The sequence below is a fragment of the Penicillium chrysogenum genome (assembly GCF_028827035.1).
Source record: "Penicillium chrysogenum strain IBT 35668 chromosome Unknown utg000005l_segment0_segment0, whole genome shotgun sequence".
In the NCBI taxonomy this organism is placed as follows: domain Eukaryota; kingdom Fungi; phylum Ascomycota; class Eurotiomycetes; order Eurotiales; family Aspergillaceae; genus Penicillium; species Penicillium chrysogenum.
The window spans coordinates 9,181,150-9,198,901 of record NW_026622753.1 but is presented as its reverse complement, the minus strand read 5'-3'; the positions used below and the strand labels follow the sequence as shown (position 1 = coordinate 9,198,901).

The 17,752-nt window shown below is 48.1% G+C and overlaps 7 protein-coding genes across 7 annotated transcripts; 5 read left to right on the top strand and 2 right to left on the bottom strand.

Moving 5' to 3' along the window:
* Nucleotides 1-434: 434 nt before the first annotated feature.
* Nucleotides 435-2,888, top strand: N7489_011850 (CDC50/LEM3 family protein; the record flags this gene model as incomplete). Its single annotated transcript, XM_056717599.1, has 4 exons — nt 435-446; nt 497-659; nt 719-1,188; nt 2,157-2,888. The coding sequence occupies 4 exons, from the start codon at nt 435-437 to the stop codon at nt 2,886-2,888; spliced, it is 1,377 nt and encodes a 458-aa protein (XP_056565221.1).
* A 776-nt stretch (nt 2,889-3,664) lies between these two features.
* On the bottom strand, nt 3,665-9,045 carry N7489_011849 (phosphotransferase family protein; the record flags this gene model as incomplete). The annotated part of the gene is made up of 2 exons (XM_056717598.1): nt 3,665-3,944; nt 8,258-9,045. The coding sequence occupies 2 exons, from the start codon at nt 9,043-9,045 to the stop codon at nt 3,665-3,667; spliced, it is 1,068 nt and encodes a 355-aa protein (XP_056565220.1).
* Nucleotides 9,046-9,758: 713 nt separating this feature from the next.
* On the bottom strand, nt 9,759-9,980 carry N7489_011848 (uncharacterized protein; the record flags this gene model as incomplete). The annotated part of the gene is made up of 1 exon (XM_056717597.1): nt 9,759-9,980. The coding sequence occupies one exon, from the start codon at nt 9,978-9,980 to the stop codon at nt 9,759-9,761; it is 222 nt and encodes a 73-aa protein (XP_056565219.1).
* Nucleotides 9,981-11,184: 1,204 nt separating this feature from the next.
* Nucleotides 11,185-12,126, top strand: N7489_011847 (carbon-nitrogen hydrolase family protein; the record flags this gene model as incomplete). The annotated part of the gene is made up of 2 exons (XM_056717596.1): nt 11,185-11,248; nt 11,300-12,126. 2 exons carry the CDS (start codon nt 11,185-11,187, stop codon nt 12,124-12,126), a joined length of 891 nt encoding a protein of 296 aa, XP_056565218.1.
* A 366-nt stretch (nt 12,127-12,492) lies between these two features.
* N7489_011846 (60S ribosomal protein eL31) lies at nt 12,493-13,396 on the top strand (the record flags this gene model as incomplete). The annotated part of the gene is made up of 3 exons (XM_056717595.1): nt 12,493-12,576; nt 13,045-13,119; nt 13,193-13,396. The coding sequence occupies 3 exons, from the start codon at nt 12,493-12,495 to the stop codon at nt 13,394-13,396; spliced, it is 363 nt and encodes a 120-aa protein (XP_056565217.1).
* Nucleotides 13,397-15,133: 1,737 nt separating this feature from the next.
* Nucleotides 15,134-15,764, top strand: N7489_011845 (RICIN domain-containing protein; the record flags this gene model as incomplete). Its single annotated transcript, XM_056717594.1, has 4 exons — nt 15,134-15,240; nt 15,299-15,420; nt 15,480-15,576; nt 15,635-15,764. The coding sequence occupies 4 exons, from the start codon at nt 15,134-15,136 to the stop codon at nt 15,762-15,764; spliced, it is 456 nt and encodes a 151-aa protein (XP_056565216.1).
* Nucleotides 15,765-16,429: 665 nt separating this feature from the next.
* On the top strand, nt 16,430-17,737 carry N7489_011844 (proteasome regulatory particle lid subunit RPN9; the record flags this gene model as incomplete). The annotated part of the gene is made up of 3 exons (XM_056717593.1): nt 16,430-16,694; nt 16,786-17,021; nt 17,096-17,737. 3 exons carry the CDS (start codon nt 16,430-16,432, stop codon nt 17,735-17,737), a joined length of 1,143 nt encoding a protein of 380 aa, XP_056565215.1.
* Between the last annotated feature and the right edge of the window lie 15 nt (nt 17,738-17,752).

Below are 17,752 nucleotides of genomic sequence, written 5' to 3'. Positions count from 1 at the left end.
TTCTCCCCACGGTCAATTATAGGTGGCAGCTGGGACGTTCTGCTGAAGGCGCCGGTCCTCCCACACCCGAGGACTACGCAATCTGTTATCTGAAACCGATGTCACGTCTTGATTATGATGCGCACTCCATGTATTGGGAAGGGTTGAATTATCATTCTCACAGCGAACATACTATCGTTGCTACGTCTATATCCATCGTATTGTTATTTGTCGGATTTGTGTGTCGGGTCTTCAAACTTCATCAGAGCTTCTCGAAGTTTCTTGATCACAGCATTCGACGGAGAATCAGTCGTTTACTTCGTATACCGCTTCGTGTGGTTTGCGACTGGTGTGATGTTCAGGGCTCCCCTCGAAGCTTGAAGAGGTACTTGCTTTATCGGCCTCTATTGGCACTCTTTCTTACTGCCCGAGTATCCGCTGATACCTGGAACTCCATGTTCTTTGAGGTAAGCTTCCCACCAAAGTCTTGTTGATAACGATCTAAAATTGAAGCCAGGTATGGTGGCTCATGATCAGTTTCATTTGGGGCGTGGAGCGTTTATTCAATACAACCGCTATCGTACCGAGTAAGGAGGACACAAAATGGACTTTTGGTCAGGTTATGTCCGTTGCTCTCCTTGCGATACCTCTAGTGACGGCCATTGAGCTGCTTTATCCAGGTAAGTTCCCAACGTCGTTGCAGTAAAGCCGCACAACTAAGCATCCTGACTATTCCCAGAATCCGAGAAACAAAAGAAAGACACACAGCAAACCAAAAGAAGCTGCCTATCATTTGATCAGAACCAGGACCGCTCTAGTCTCGAATACCTCGACGAGCTGCCTTCGCCAATTGCACGAGATCTCACCCGCACCTCGCACGAAGTCAACGATCATCCCGACTACGAACTGTATTACGCGTCGGGTTCCCTGAATGTGCCGGCTCTGACGCTTACCCTATCGGTTGTTTTCATCTCACTCTGGTGTCTCGCTCAGGCGTCAATGTTCAACGATCTGGTGGGACTCGGCTTTTTGCAAATATCCTTTTACCCCTGGGGCGCAATTCCACTGGTATTGATATTCAGCATCTACAACAGCATCCTTTTTTCCTTTATGGGAACTGGTATTCGGACCATGGAACGAGGTAGCCGAGAGACTAAACGCTTCCTTGTGCAATTCTCACATGTCTTCGTGACGATCTTCTTTATTGCCGTCACTGCCTTCATGTTTCTCTATATTCGGGGTGGCGGGGAATGGGTCCAGTGGGTGGCTGTTGGTGTGTTTGGCGTGTACTTCCTGTGTTCTTTGTTTATAGCATGTCAGTGATTTTTTGACGCTATTCGAGTTTTTAGTACTGCGTTTTTCCCATTATGTATTCGGAGCCTCACAGCGTCGGTTGTATGCGAACGGCCCCACAGTGCTGCCTTGGTAAAGATCGTCGCTGGGCACAGCCTTGCGGCGGAGTTCATTCTCGCAGTGGATTTATTGCTTCATGAGATCGAAAATTGGACTAATGCCCAGGTCGCTTTTATCTGCCAAGCCAGTTTTTTTTATTTTTTATTTTTTTTTTTTTCCCTGGTGCTTACGAGTAATCGAAGAGGGCAGTGATACTAATTGCTTCCCTATCATTACTTCCTTCAACCTGGCCAGCCCCCACGCGTCCTCTATGCCGATCAGTATCATATGCTGCTGAGCCGTGTACTCCGTAGCCTTCTTCACTTTGCCCTTTCGCCCATTTTCGACTCCCTAGTCCAACTATCTCTCGCCTCTAAGCAGCTTCCAAAATGGCTCAGGCTAAGTCAACTGGCTCCAATCCAACGGACGATCAAGTTCGGCCAAGAAAAGCAGACAGTAGCACCGAGTCGAAGAGACCAGCAAGTAAGCACCTTATCTCCGTTGTCCAAATTGTCCTTTTAACTCGATCCTATAGGCACGGCTTTTCGGCAGCAGAGACTGAAAGCCTGGCAGTCAGTTTTTGATACTCAGGCTTCTCTGAAAACTAAATATGTATTTACTGACACTCCGACAGGCCAATTCTAACTCCTAAAAACGTCCTTCCTATATTTTTGGTCATTGGGGTTTTATTGATCCCAATCGGCGGAGTTCTCATTTGGGCGAATTCTTTGGTGAATGTGATCTCCCTTTGATAACAGACCCATCTAATACTAAACATTTGAAAGGTTCGCGAGATCGTGATCGACTATTCGGATTGTTGGAAGGCTGCGCCGCTGGACTCATCTATAGCTATCCCCGATAATGTACAGACGACATTCAAGTCAAAGACCAGACAAGATCCCCACTGGCAGCGAACACACGACCCAGCGACGAATACCACCACATGTTCTTTGTTCTTTGATATCCCGGAGTCACTGGGACCGCCGGTATATCTATATTATCGGCTTACAAATTTCTATCAGAACCATCGCAGATATGTTCAGTCGTTTAACCAGGACCAACTGAAGGGCAAAGCCGTCCGTAACGCCACGTTGGCTAACGGCACATGTGAGCCCTGCGCGGTTGACGATGCAACAAAAAAGGCCTACTATCCCTGCGGGCTAATTGCGAATTCCAAATTCAATGACACTATCGGTCAGCCCCAGAATCTACAAGGGGAGGGGACATTTGTCTACAACATGACAAAGAAGGGAATCTCGTGGGAGAGTGACAAGGAATTGATCAAAAAGACCCAGTACAAGCCGTGGGAGGTTGTGCCCCCACCAAACTGGGCCAGTTACGGCCTCAACTACACTTACGAGAACATGCCTGATCTTCATGAAGATGAAGACTTTATGGTTTGGATGAGACCGGCCGGTTTGCCATCGTTCAGCAAGCTTTCTAGAAGAAATGATCGTGACGCAATGCCCAAGGGGTTTTACAGGTTGGATATACAGGACAGTATGCTTCCCTCATAGATTTGGCACGTCGCTGGCTAAGTATTTATTAGGGTTTCGGGTCACTGAGTACGAGGGGACCAAGGCAATTTTAATATCCACTAGGACTGTGCTTGGGGGCAAGAACCCCTTTTTCGGAATTGCTTATGTTGTTGTTGGTGGGATCTGTGTGCTTGTGGGAGTTGCATTTACTATTGCACACTCAATTCGACCCAGGTATGGTACTCTCGATGGGATCCTCTCCCAGGTGTTAATAGTTTTTCAGGAAATTGGGTGACTGGACCTATCTTTCCTGGACATCTTCAACTTGACCCGCCATCGATTGCATTCGCTGCTGGACAAACTGGTTAGCGTATCAGACAACTAGCCTACTACAACAGCCTTAAAAGAAAATTAGATTATTCCTTTGTTATTTCTTCCTCACAAAGCTCAAAACATATGTGCACCTTGATCTAGGAAAAGACAGACTTATAAGGTAGTGACCATAGCCCCTATAAGGATCAAGCTGCTTATGTAGTGAATTGATTTGGAAACGTACAAGACCGTTTCTAAGAGAAAACAAAAGATCAACAGCCAATCAAACGATGGTTTCATTACGAAGCCCAAACGAAAATTGCTGGTTCGGACCTGAGAATAAACGAATGTAAAGGCCCAATATACCATATTCTAACAGGCCCTCTCTCAAATTCTATCTACTTGAATGGAAATTTGACACAAGGATGCAGAATACCCAAGTCGAAGTGTCCGGGTCTGATGAACGCACACAGTTTATCAGCCTCAACCCAACTTATACACGCTTAGTACTCCCAGGCAGCAGCCGTAGCATTAGCAGGCAGACGGTACTCAAAAGCCCCGGCCGTGAAAGGCACACAGGTATCCGACTTCACTCCCTGACGGGGTTTCACGTCCGGACTATTGACGAAGACCTGGTAAATGCCATTGTTGTAGGGACAGGCAAGGAGGCCATCAAAGCCGTCACCCTGGTACTCCCACTGTCCATATCGATCACCAGGGACGTACTTGAATCCGCCTGTCTTGCTGCCGGAATCAATGTGGGTGGAATTGGGGCCGCTGGCTCTGACGGCATAATTAGAATCGACATAGATAATCTGGCCTGGTACGACGGTGTCCTATTACTGTTAGGGACGTAGTTAATGGAGCTGAGGAAGGGGGCGAGTAAGTTACCAAAGTATGGGCGTCCTTGAGAATAGTGTCCTTGCCAGGAGGGCAACGGCCGGCCTTCTCGACGTTGGGAGGACAGTGTGAGTCTGTCCATCCGTCGCCTTTGCCCAGCCAGAAGAAAGTGGCCGAGGTAGCAAGTGCACGGTACTGGACAGGTCCGTCGCTAACGGCCATGACGTCGAAGCGGGCAGGCTTCTGGTGTGTGGTGAGGGAGTTGACCCCGGCCAAGAACGGGATTAGGGCGAGAATGGTGGATTGCTTCATTTTGGGGAAGTTGAACGGTTGGTTGACTGAGTCGATTTCTTTGATTTTCTTGTTGATGATGATAATACAGAGATGGATCGGTTAAGTACTTATACTTTCCCGAGATGTTACGCTTCACGGACAACGTCCGATAGGAATAGATGAAACCAGGCACCAGGCCGTACACATGGTCAGAGGCTAGTCCGCTTTTCTGGTAGGAGGAGACGATATTTTCTGGTTCCACTGAGGCTGAATAGAGAGGGCTGTGTCGGACTGTATGTCTCCCGATGCTAATTTCCCAATCGGGTAATTCTCATGTCGGAGTTTGCAGCGACTATCTTTTCTACCAACTTAGGCTCCCGGCAATAAAAGATTCGGGCCTTTTGAAATGATTTAGTCCCGAGGATATTGGCTAGCCTTGCGTGTCCACACAGCCTTGTGGGTTCCACATAATATAACTAGACCTACTGGAAAGGGCAACTCACCTGAATATCGCCTCGAGCTTCGTTGTTTCACTCATACAACAACGACCTGTATACCTGTACACTGAGGGGCCCTTCGCGACACTGTTGGAGGAACAGATGCTATGTACGGAAAATTGAAGCATCGAATTGGTCTTTTCAGGCCCCCTCCACAGAAATCGACAGACTCAATGACTTCAGCTACAGTTCACAATGCTCTCCCATTACCTGACCAAATAACCCTTGAAATCGCTGTCCACTCCGCCACGCCCACTCCAATCCCCAAGAAGAGCTTTTTCCCACATGAAACGCTACGACGACGGCGTGGACACCTACATCATATCCAACAAGGTCCATCACTCCGCCTCGGGCGTGAAATCCTGACTGGTACATAGTGGAGCAGGGCATCGTGTACGCACCCTGACAAGTGGCCTCGGTCATACCGAGCCTCTTATAAATTATGGGTCGCCGCAGAATTTCCGCCCTAGCTAAGACACATGATGTTATGTTGCACCTCCAGGGACACGCGTCTCCACCAAGGCTGACAGAAACACTGGGGAAAAGTTGCTATCGACAATCAATACCTTTTGAAGTATTGGGCCAACCTGCTTCCTGCACGACCAAGCACACCTTGCCTCGCCTGACGATCACCTGAACTCATGCTTTCTGGAGAACGACTGATATTTGGAGAAGCATAATATGACGTCTCGGTGGCTTCGTGAACCCCGGTCTAAACTATATAAAGGCCCCCCGATCCCCCATATTTCTATCTGTTCAAAATCACTCTAGCCATTTTTGTCTTCTTTTACAGGGAATCGCCTCATAACGGCCATGTTGCTTAACCATTCCATGCTCCTTGTTGCCCTGGGCAGCACCTCTGTTCTTTCCCTCATCACGAAGCGAGACGCACCCCCCGACAACACTGACGGGGCTTACAAGGTGGCCTTCAAGTGCACAAACTCGATGTATCCAGGAGCAGGTACAATGTCTACCACCCTTTATTTGCTTATGTATTGATGGCTAATATTGAATCAAAACCAAAGCCAGGGGAGGACCGAGCGATTACACACACAACGACGAGCTTAAATTAGCTGTCGCGGATGGATCGCTTCGCTCACCAGATGAATGTCACGAGCAAGACGGTCACCCGGCAATCGCGGAGTGTACCTTCAACGACGACGCATTCGAGGGGGGGTCCCTGATTGTCCATGTGTACAATGACCCGGGCAACTGTCACCTGGATTTCGGGTACAAAGGCGAGAGCTTCACGGCGAAGTCGGACAAATGTGGCCATGACGATGGGGGCTTTGAGCCTTTCACAAGCGAGAAAACAGCCATTTGCTATTTTGATGCTTAAATTTGTTCAAATTGAACGCTCCTACCCTGTCATGGATTTATTGAGGAGGGGCAGGACATAGTAGGATTCAGCCAAAAGGCAGACGGAAAGAATCAGGTCGTCATATAGACGTGTAAATTGTAGAAGTGAGGCCATCTAGGGAAATTGGGTAGATAAGACAGTCTAGGAATCTACCTAGGTATTCTCTGAAGGATAACCTTTACCGCTTTACAGAGAATCTCTCTAAGGCATCATTTGCGTAGTCAGGTCAAATCATCCCGATCCTAGGAGCTGGAAGGGAGGTGGTGATGTATTGAAAAGGCAATTCACTCCCGACCTCCGTCAATTACATACATATGTAGTTAGGGTAATAGCGGCCTACATTTGACTTTCCTTTTTTTCCTTCTCTTCTCTTCCTCATCCAACCTTTTTCTCCAGCCACCAGTGATCCCTTTTGCTTCTTTTGCCTCCGTCAGGATTATTACTTTTCTTCTATATTGAGCCGATCACTCCGACATCTCAGATATCAGTTTAGGCGATAGCCAGGGGTAGATGCCTTTCGCAACCAGGATGGTCACCACACGAGACCCAGCAGCCTTGACCGGCCTTCCACTTGAGCTGTTGTGGATGATCTCTGAGCATTTATCACTAGTTGACCTTGCTTGTCTGGCACTAGGCAACCATCGTCTGCTGTCTTCACTCGCTGGCACTGCTTTTCGCGACTTCACAAATACAAATGGCCGCAACGGAAACCCCACCGATGACGCACGCATCAAGCTACTATCTCGGCTTTCTCGCGACCTACCGCAGTACTATCTCTGCTTCATCTGCCTCCGACTTCATTCATGGAAAAACACTCGGCTACCAAGCTACTTTCATATCGATTGCTCAGATGGCTTAGAGATAAAAGACCAGTGCCTTCAAACACCTCTACCCGTCTGCTACTACTACCCATCCTATACCTTTTACCATTTCCGCTTCGTTCATCTTCAGCTTGCTATGAGAAGGTTTTACTATGGACCGGGTTTTGGGATTCCCGTTGAGTCAATGCTCTACACGGAGGTAGCACGTCATCATATAAGAGCCAAAGCCCCCCTCTGGTTGCAACCCCCCGTCAACAATATATCAGAAAAGGATCCCCAAAAAGATGCTATGATAACACTTTTCTCTGCCGAGGCTCGAATTTGCTCTACACCTCCGGGCCTATGCTTAAGGACGCAAGAGATAGCGGTAGTAGCACGACAGAACGTACCACGGATGTGGCCAAGCCCCGAAAATGGACTCGTGGAGATCTGCAGGCATATTCACACTCATAAACCGGAATTTATCGACATATTTACCTCCCAGATTGAGCGTTATTGCTCCAAAACAAACCCAATAAAACCGGCCGACCAAGGGAGTTATGATAAATGCAATCCCTCTTGGAAGTTAGAGATGCGAACCCTAGATGAAAACAATGCAAGCCTCACTCTGACCCGCTGGATTGACTTAGGACCTGGGCTGAGCCCAAATGATGCTCAGTGGAGGTGTCGCTTTGGTATTGAACTACTGCTGAATTCGCCAAATCATGAAATAGTGGACTCCCGCCAGCGGTTCGAAAGGGACTCTGTTCAGGCTAACTCTTCGAATGCATTGTCCGAAGATGAAATGTATTGGCGAAACATCTCTTTGCTACAAGGGAAGACATACCAAAAAGTGATGACTCCAATGCGCTTGGGATTCTACATTTTGCACGGAGAAGCAAAGACAAGTTCTTCTCGTTGTATCATTCTCTGAAGAAACCATTGGTGACTCTGGGTTTACCCACATTCGCTCCTTCCCTGTTGCTGCGACTTCCCAATGGGAAAAGCCAACTCCCATAAAAGACTCCCCTCTTCCCTCCTCTCTTCTCTCCTCTCTTCTCACACTCTCTTCTCACACTCTCTTCTCACACTCTCTATTCCTGGGAGCTGCGAGCGCTCTGCAAGTTTCAGTCCTTTAGCGATAGAAAAAGCTGATCTCGCAACAAATCCACAGGAGTCATCCTATCATCCCCGTTCAAGCGATCATCCAACCTCAAGACACATTCACATCGAGCTTGGAGCACTCCTTGCAATATCTGATTCTCTCCATATCCCACTTCCCTAGCAGTTTCTTTTGCAATATTGCTTCCGACAGTCAGCACTAACCCAGCGATATCAACAGCAGCGTTCCCAATGCCTGCATCTGCCCAATCAAGGATCCCAGTTATCCGGCCACTTTGGGGACAAATGAGGATATGTTCGCCTTTAATGTCGTTGTGAACCAGTGCTGGGCGGTATTCTGGAGACAGGTGCTGTATCTTCTCCAGCAGGGTGGTTTTCCTCTCCAGTAACCCGTTTATGGGGCTTTGGTTTCCAATATCCTTCACAGTTACCTGGCCACGCTCCACCAGCCTTGTCCATGCTTCGATCGCAGACTCTCTGAGTAACTTCAAGTTGGGGAATAGAATCAAAGGGATTTTTACCCCCAGTTTTTCTTCTAATCCTTCCATGTTGACACACTTCAACACAGAAAGAAAACCCCCCAGTCCTTGCGCAGTCAATTCAGAAGCAGGAGCGCGGTGCAACCCCAACCCTTGGAGCTTGGTTTCGAGCGAAGCTGCATAGTCCCCATCATCGCTCAGCTGCCAGCTCCCGATGGAGCATGGGATGATACGTTCATCTAGACCGCGAGCCCGGTACTCATCTTGGACAAGTCTGCGCAATGCGATGTCACGAGCCTGCATCTCTTGGCCATTGTACGAGCGAGAACCATCTTCGCGCGGCTTGGTGACTCGGATAATGTAGTCGGGCTTGGAGTCGATGAGGAAGATCATGTGGTCATCGCCTTCAATGGTGGGTTGGCGAATCAGAGATATGGAGGCGGGAGAGCACTGGAGGACTGTCCCTACACATTCCTTCAGTCTGGAGATTGAGAACGGGAGAGTGCCGGGCATGATGAATGAGATTGATATGTTTTTGTAGCTTGAATAGTTGAAAGAGGTAGGTGTTATACCCTTCTGGTGTGGATCTCGGCTGGGACATCGGGGTCCCAAAAGAGTATCGTGGCAGCTACGTGTATAGATAACGGCTTACACCGTGACAATTCTGGCTATTTTGGTAATATTTTTGTCATCGTAATTGTCTTGCCTTGCCATCAAAATCATCTCATCGACTATACCCAGCTTGCCGAAGCGCCCGTACGTATGCAAGGCATGTGCAGACTTATTCATGAGTCCGCCGCCATGGGGCGGATCCGTGCCAGCTTCCTTTCTTTTTATCGTTAGTTAATTCGCATAGTAATCCTTACTATGAGGAATAACGCATAGTGAGGAATACATATAGTGGTGGTCATTTGATTGACTTCCAAGGGTTTTCCTTGGGTACGTTGGAAACTGATCGCAGAAGCTTAAACCCATACTTTTAATTAAAGTAGCACATATTGCTGATGAATTAAAGTAGCAATTAGATTCCAGATAGCATCCCCATAGGCTCTTCGTAGCACGACATTCAAATACGAGCTAAGCTGCTCGCAAGTCAACCCTATGTATGACCAGCTGCACAACAGTCCCGAAAAGCACAATAGGTAGGATTGAAACTTGTGGATCTCAGTTGGGTGCTATAAAGAACATAGGGGCATAGTGCATAGTTGGTCACTCACGTTGTATCCTCAAAGGTCAACACAAACTTGGTTTCCATTCAAGACATTGATGCAGTTCAAGGCATCAAGGTCGGATAGAATAGCGAAAATAGTCACATCCTTGACCTTGCAAACTGCCTTTTGATTGTTTTTGCACTGAATCTTGTCACGTGCCTCCAGGTCAGAAGCTGGGGAGGCAGAGACAGCCGCAAAAGCTGCCAGGGAAAGAGTAAGAAATGTGTTGAAATGCATCCTTATAGTAGATCGTGGTAAATAAAGGTCTTGAAAAGATGTGACTCGATTTGACTTCCAGTCTTTAATGGTTTCTAGGTACCGAAATGTCTCTGTGAATCACTTAGAAGATTGTAGTCGACCACGCTTCCTTTATAGAATAGCGGATAGCCAGAGCAGTCGATAAACCGCCACCCTACGTCTTTCATATTCCATCATTAAATGCTTCGTGATATCATGAAGCTTAATGCAATACGACTGTTTCACTGAAGCGTGGAAGAACTGAGAAGTATAGGACAACCCAAGAAAGAGATGTGCGTTTTGACATGCTGGAAGGTCGTTAAGTTTCCCGATTGTAGAAGACAATACAGTGAAACAAACTCTCAAGTTGATTCGCCAACAATATGACGGTTTCCTTGTTTTAAGACCATAAGGATGAAAGCGGAACCAGATCGATGTTTTGACTTTATATAAACTTGTAAGTGTTCTAAACTTCAAACTTGGTACTACTTTAAAAAAGATTAACCTTATTTCAAGCGCTTTAACCCATGCCCAGGTGGATTTAAGACATCCAGAGATATAAAGATATTGCGCCACCTTAGAGCAAATAGCTGGTCAGGCATGGCATGGAATTGAGGCTGAGCAAGTCTAGACAGTTCGTCTCTCCTTTTTCCCGGTAAAGTCAGATCTCAAGACGGCCGCCAAGGTACGTATTATTAGTTGCCTCTAAAAGAGGATAACGGATATCCGTGGTTAAGTGGTAGTCTTCTCGAAGGTTGAATGGCTTGGCTGCGGCCAGATCGCACAGTAGACTCAGCATAAACTTAGAACCTTACTGATTCCAGAAATCACCTAAATATACAGAGAAGAGCAATACTCAGTATCCCTATAGAACGTATTTATATAGACAAGGTGCCGATTTGTAGATATTAATTCAATGTTAACTACATATATCTGTACCTGGTATATTATGTAGCTATAACACCATCTCCGAATGTCTAATTCGGAGGAATTGTTCCTATTTGAGGCTAGAGCAAAAAAATATATTTATCCACACTAAATTATCTGGAAAGAAGAACTCACGATAATAAAAACCTCGAGCATGAACAATTTGAGCGACCTCGGTCATGTTACCCTGCTTATCGGCGATATGGCCGTCCCCGCAATTCGCAACTCCGATATATCATTCTAGTCCTCCTCATCTCTTCTTCCACATATTCCCAACATGGCTACCATGGCTACATTCTTGAAAAAGCCCCTCAAACTGGCTCTTGTCCAGCTCGCAACAGGTTCGAATGCCTACACCTGCCCATATTACCCAAACTGACCGAACCATCTAGGAGCGGACAAGTCCGTGAACCTCTCTCATGCTCGGAGCAAAGTCCTTGAAGCTGCAAAGGCTGGCGCAGGATTGATCGTCCTTCCCGAGTGCTTCAACTCACCCTATGGCACGAACTTCTTCCCCAAATACGCCGAGACCCTACTTCCCTCCCCTCCCACGATTGAACAATCGCCCTCCTTCCACGCCTTGTCGGCCATCGCCGTGGAGGCGAACGCATACCTTGTCGGCGGAAGTATCCCCGAGCTGGAGCCGTCTACGAAGAAATACTATAATACCTCGTTGGTCTTCTCGCCGACGGGCGCCTTAATCGGCACTCACCGCAAGACACATCTGTTCGACATCGATATCCCGGGCAAGATCCAGTTCAAGGAGAGTGATGTACTTTCACCTGGCAACCAGTTGACAGTCCTTGACCTCCCGGAGTACGGAAAGATCGGTCTGGCCATCTGCTACGATATTCGTTTCCCAGAGGCAGCGATGATCGCCGCGCGCCAGGGTGCTTTCCTCCTCGTCTACCCGGGAGCCTTCAACACCACCACTGGTCCTCTGCATTGGTCGCTCCTTGCTCGTGCCAGAGCTGTTGATAACCAGTCATATGTGGCACTCTGCAGCCCGGCGCGTGACCTGGGTGCTGCCTACCACGCCTATGGTCACAGCTTGGTCGCTGACCCTAGCGCAAATATTCTCTCTGAAGCTGAAGAGAAGGAGACTATTATTTACGCTGACTTGAATAATGATGCGATTGCGAATATTCGCAATGGGATTCCTATCTCCACCCAGCGACGATTTGACCTTTACCCTGATGTTAGCGCAAGCCAGAAATAAAGCGGGGGAGTTTGCGGAGACTGTGAGGTATCTTTGTTAGATATTATATCAATTTATCTAGACATGGTTTAAACCACCTGAATATTCACAACATCGTTGGAAGTAGGTATGAATTCTTTGATTAGCTGAATAGAGTGATATTGCCTGAGGCATAAATACCCACAGCCAAATCATCATTGGTTGGGATATAGCCCCACTCCACCCAATCAGACTCCACACAGGCAAGCGAGACCACACTGAATTTCACACGAAAATCGACGAACTTCTTCTTCCGACAATCGATCACTTCCGCCCACCGTCGACCACCCCTTCAGTTCGTCTACTCAATCACCACTCCGAAATCCCTGTCTAACCTTCTCCACAGAGATGTCCAACGTCAAGACCGGCAACAAGCGCTCGGCTATCGCCGATGTGGTGTCTCGCGAGTACACCATCAACCTGCACAAGCGAGTATGTTGAACACTATCCTTTTCCCAGTCTACCTGCGACGATTCGAATACGATTCAGTTCTGGAGGCATATAATGGACAGAGAACAAGAAACTTTTCCTGAAAAATGGAATTTGTTACGGAAAAGAATGTGTGTGGTGTGGGTTGGTGTGTGTGTGCGTCGAGGGTGGAATGGGAAACCAATCCCCCTTTATGCCACACTACCATCCTCACCATGACCTGTGGAGAAATCTGCAGGTAGGACATGGCATCTTTTTGTCTGTTTGTCTACTCCGCGAGACAGCCGAGAGGAGATCTTGAAAAAGTCTTCGCTCGCATCCACACATATCCGCACCCGGAACACAAAAGAAGAATTAGTTTTATGAAGTCCACTATGGCCGAAAGACCAGAAACATTCATCGCGCAGAGTTTTCTCTAGCAGATGGCATTCGGGCGGAAGACTGATTGTAACTTCTTTTCCGGAATTATAGTGCCACGGCGTCAGCTTCAAGAAGCGTGCTCCTAAGGCCATCAAGGAGATCCGCGCCTTCGCCGAGCAGGCTATGGTAAGTTTGAGCAACGCTCTTTCCCTGATCCCAATGGGAAATCAGTCCGCTAATATGCTCAACTCGCAAATAGGGCACCAAGGATGTCCGCGTCGACCCCCAGCTGAACAAGAAGGTCTGGGAAGCCGGTATCAAGGGCGTTCCCTTCCGTCTCCGTGTCCGCATCTCCCGCAAGCGTAACGACGAGGAGAACGCCAAGGAGCGTCTCTACTCCCACGTCCAGGCCGTCAACGTCAAGAACCCCAAGGGTCTCCACACCACCACCGTCGACGAATAAATGTGTCGCTTTTCGTTAGCATCTATGATTCCATGTTCCTAGCTGGGGTGTGGTCGGGGTTTGACAAAAATACAAAATACCTTTCCCTTTGGGGCGTCCTTATATCTTTTGTCTTAGTATTGTAGTGTCGTAGTTAACATAACGCAACACGACAGGAGAGTTACTTGGACGTGGAGCAAATGTGAGGTTTGAGGCCTTCGTGCCAGTAAGTACAAAGTCTAATAATCACAAGTTCCTTCAGACGCCTATTGGTTTTACCCAATCGGACGACTGTTCCAAGGTTGTGTCATGGTCTCCAATTAGGGCTAGGCGGGGAAGCCGTTTATTTGATCAATCATACATTAATGGCTGTTCTAGTACTGACAAACACTCTTCTTCGTACCTTCCTAGAGATATCTGGGCTTCTTAGTGAGGCTTTTCCAGACCTGCCGTTGTGCATAGATATGACAGAGATCACCACATCAACCCATCCGAGCCCGAAGTATGGGAACATGACTCGCAATACCCTCCAACTCCTAAATACTATAGCAGTTACTGCGCAACGAGGTCCAACGACAGTGTCCCCCTGTCTGTTATGCCCGATAGTTGCCACCTGATACTCTTATACTACCTTCTGGCACCTGTCCAGTAAAGGTTCTGCAGCTAAAGGTCGCCCCTCACTTCACTCCATACCACGAACGTCAGCCAAGAGAGAGGCCGTAGCGATAACGAGCGGTCAGCACTGTATCGACAGGACATTTTTATATGACCTAGGCTAATGCTCTTTTGTTCATTGAAGATCTTCATAGCCTAGCGTTGAGGCTGGCTGAAAGGTAAACGTGTAACAAAAAAGATCACACCGCTGATTGACGATTTGTTCTGCAAGCATGGACACCCGGTACATTTGAATTCACGTCCGCAGTCACACGGGCCGTGCCGTCCGTAGTTATAGGGTGCTCAGCACACTTGGGCACCGGATATGAGTCTATATCTACCCCGTGTATACAAGTGTATACAACCCACTTGTGGTGTAGGCCACAAGTATCACATCCATGTATTATGAGAACGGAGAAAAGCTGCTATCAATTGGACTACCTGAATTAGCTCCTATCATTATCAGAGTGTAATAGACAAGGGTCGGTGAGAGCGTGTGCCGTTCAGAGCTGCAGAATGGCAATAGTTGAACCACCAACATATACTCTGCACGGTGAAAATCGTCACTCGATCAGCTAGCCACGACGAAGCATCATAAAATAAAAAATAAACTATGCAAACAACAGCCTACAGCTTTTTGTTAACCAACTTGCCGTAAATCCCAGGGCAGGACCAGCTCTCGGCTGGCCTGACAGCACCGCATAGCAGTGGTACATTGAATAAACTGAATCATCACCATCCTCGTTAGGAACCAGATGGCCAAGGTGAGACAAAGACCGGCAGCGGCCAGTCGGCACCCGTAGGATTAGGTCCTCTACATGGTTTCCTCTTATTATTCAACGTTGAAGTTAACACATACATGTGTGCACGCACAGACTATCGTACATCACTCGAATCGAGTAGCCAGCCATGATCTATCTTCTGGCCACTTATTAGTTGACGTATCCCATGTGCATCATGCGGTGTAGGGGGAGCAACGAAATCTGAGGCAAAGTAACTACCCATTTCAACATATAAATGCGATGCTTTCCTTGACTTTCTGATCATCAACAATTCCTTCACACTTCCATTCTTCACAAGTCCTTCTATCTCAATCTGATCATCATGAGTGACTTTACTGGCCCCGGTAACTACAAGATCTGGGCTCGGCACAGTGACAAAGTGCTGAACATTTGGGGAGGGGACGAGGAAGGAAAACGAGTTGGTACCTGGTGAGTGAGGATATATTTACCTATGTAGATATTTAGCCCGTATGCTGAACATAGCCAGGGCCGATCTCACGAATGGTAAATATGGCGAGTACTACCAGCAGTACGTTATTGCAGCTGCTGGGAACGATGAATACTTGATTCTTCACCAGAAAAAAGGTCTCTATATGACTGCAACAAGGGGTATGTTATTCTTTCTTGAACTAGCAATACAGATGACTTTACTAATTCATTTTCTAAAGGGGGAAATGACAACGTTCACTTGAACTGGACAAGCCCGATGAACCCAGACGCGAGATGGAAGATCATACCGGTGCGGGATAGAAGTGGAGCTTACAGGTCTGCCCCCTAAGCCTTCAATCTTATTTTCCAATGTTTTTCTGACTGTTTTCGATAGCATTGAGAGTGTTGGTAACCCGGGTCAGGTTTTGGACATTCAAGGGTCCCAAACTGCAGATGACACCCCAGTCCTGACTTGGCGCGGTAACAAGGGTAAAAACCAGCAGTTCTTCTTGCGCATGGCTTAGGTATCTTCATACATTACCTACGTATGTACATATGTAGGTAACCTTGGAAGCCAATCATTCTTTTCGGGTGTGCAGCAAGCGGGTGCCGTTATACTCACTCGGTTTTGGGCCCTAATTACTCCCTGGTAGCCGAAATGGTTGCATTTCAGCCGGCCATGTTTAATGGTAGTGAAAACAGGTGTTGTGTGAGAGAAAAGAAGCAGGTAGAACAAACCGGAAGACAGATTTTCTGTGGAATGGACGATTAATTGTACAGGGGACCTAAGCGAAGGAGATATCCGGTTGGCGCATGGATATATATACATTGTAGGATACGCAGTGAAAGGTCTAACGAAGAAGCATATATGCAGGTACGACACTGAGCGCCACACTATTTATCGCCTTCTGCTCGTGCCCATATAACTAGATAGTATCAAAGATCGTCAAAATCAAAGCAGAGAACTGACGTTGAAACAGCAAAGTATCGAAGACCGTAGAAGCCAAGGCGGTGAACGAGAGCTCCCCAAACTGCCGACGTGAGGACATCATATCAGCTCTCTTGCAGTCCGCATCAACCATCAACACCTCCAATTCCAACTTTACCTCCAGGGCTACCTTCCTCTCTTACTTCAGCATCTCCGTCCTCTGTCAGTGACTTCAACTTAAACAGCACCCAGATCTCCACCATGGAGTCCAAGATCCCCGACTTCTTGCTCGAGCAGCAAGCACAAGGAAGCCCAGAGACACAACCCTACTTCCTCACCTTTGAAGATTATTGGGAGCGAAAACTATGGCACCAGCTCACAGACTCGTTGGTCGAGTTTTTCCGCATGCCAGAGAGTGCTCCGCATCGCTTAGCCCTGTTTAAGACATTCGTGCTCAGTTTCGCCGACCGGGTCAACCAGCTCAAGTTTGTGTCGCTGGGATTGATGGCAGCTACAGAATGCACAGGTTGGTGGTCCACAGTCTAGACTGGAAGCTCCGAAAACTACCCTGATGAGCATTCGGTTGCGTTGGATACAGGCTAACCATCTCCCTCTAGATGACCAAGAACGACTGGCTTTCCTCACATCCCTCGCTAGCAAGACCGATACGCCCGACACACAGGATGCATATGTCTACGCACTTGCTGACGTCGCCAACGTCAAGCTGTCGCTGAAGGATCTGGACGGAGCACAGACAGACCTGGCCACCTGCCAGCGGGTGCTAGACACGTTCGACTCGGTCGAGACCGTTGTGCACGCATCATTCTACAAAGTGAACGCGGACTACTACCATGTACGTGATTTGGAGCATCCCGTCCCAAGCCGGGTATGACCACTCAAATCAAAGCTAACACCTTTCTCCAACAGGCCAAGCAAGAATTCGCCTCCTTCTACAAAAACGCCCTCCTCTACCTCGCCTGCATTGACCTGCAAGAACTCACCGAGACCGAGCGCGCATCGCGCGCCTACAACCTCAGCGTAGCGGCCTTGGTATCAGACACGATCTACAACTTCGGAGAGCTTCTCCTGCACCCGATTCTGGACTCCCTGACCCAGACCCCGCACAACTGGCTCCGCGAGCTTCTCTTCGCCTTCAACCGGGGCGATCTGACTGCCTACGACGTGTTGGCCGGTAACATCAGCAAGAACAAGCTGCTGGAGACTCACCGGGTATTCCTGTATCAGAAGATCTCGCTCTCGGCACTGACGGAGATGGTCTTCCATCGTCCCCCTCACGACCGCTCTCTCTCCTTCCAGGCTATCGCGTCCGAGACTAAGGTGCAGCCGGATGAGATTGAGCATCTCGTTATGAAGGCTTTGTCGCTGGGCTTGCTGCGTGGGTCCATTGATCAGGTTGCTCAGGTTGCGCAGATCCACTGGGTTCAGCCTAAGGTTCTGGATATGAAGCAGATTGATGGCATGCGCAACCGTCTTAAGGATTGGGATGCTGGTGTTAACCAGCTCGGTCATTGGATTGAGGGGGCTGGTAAGGACGTTTGGGCTGCATAGATGTCTTATCTCACT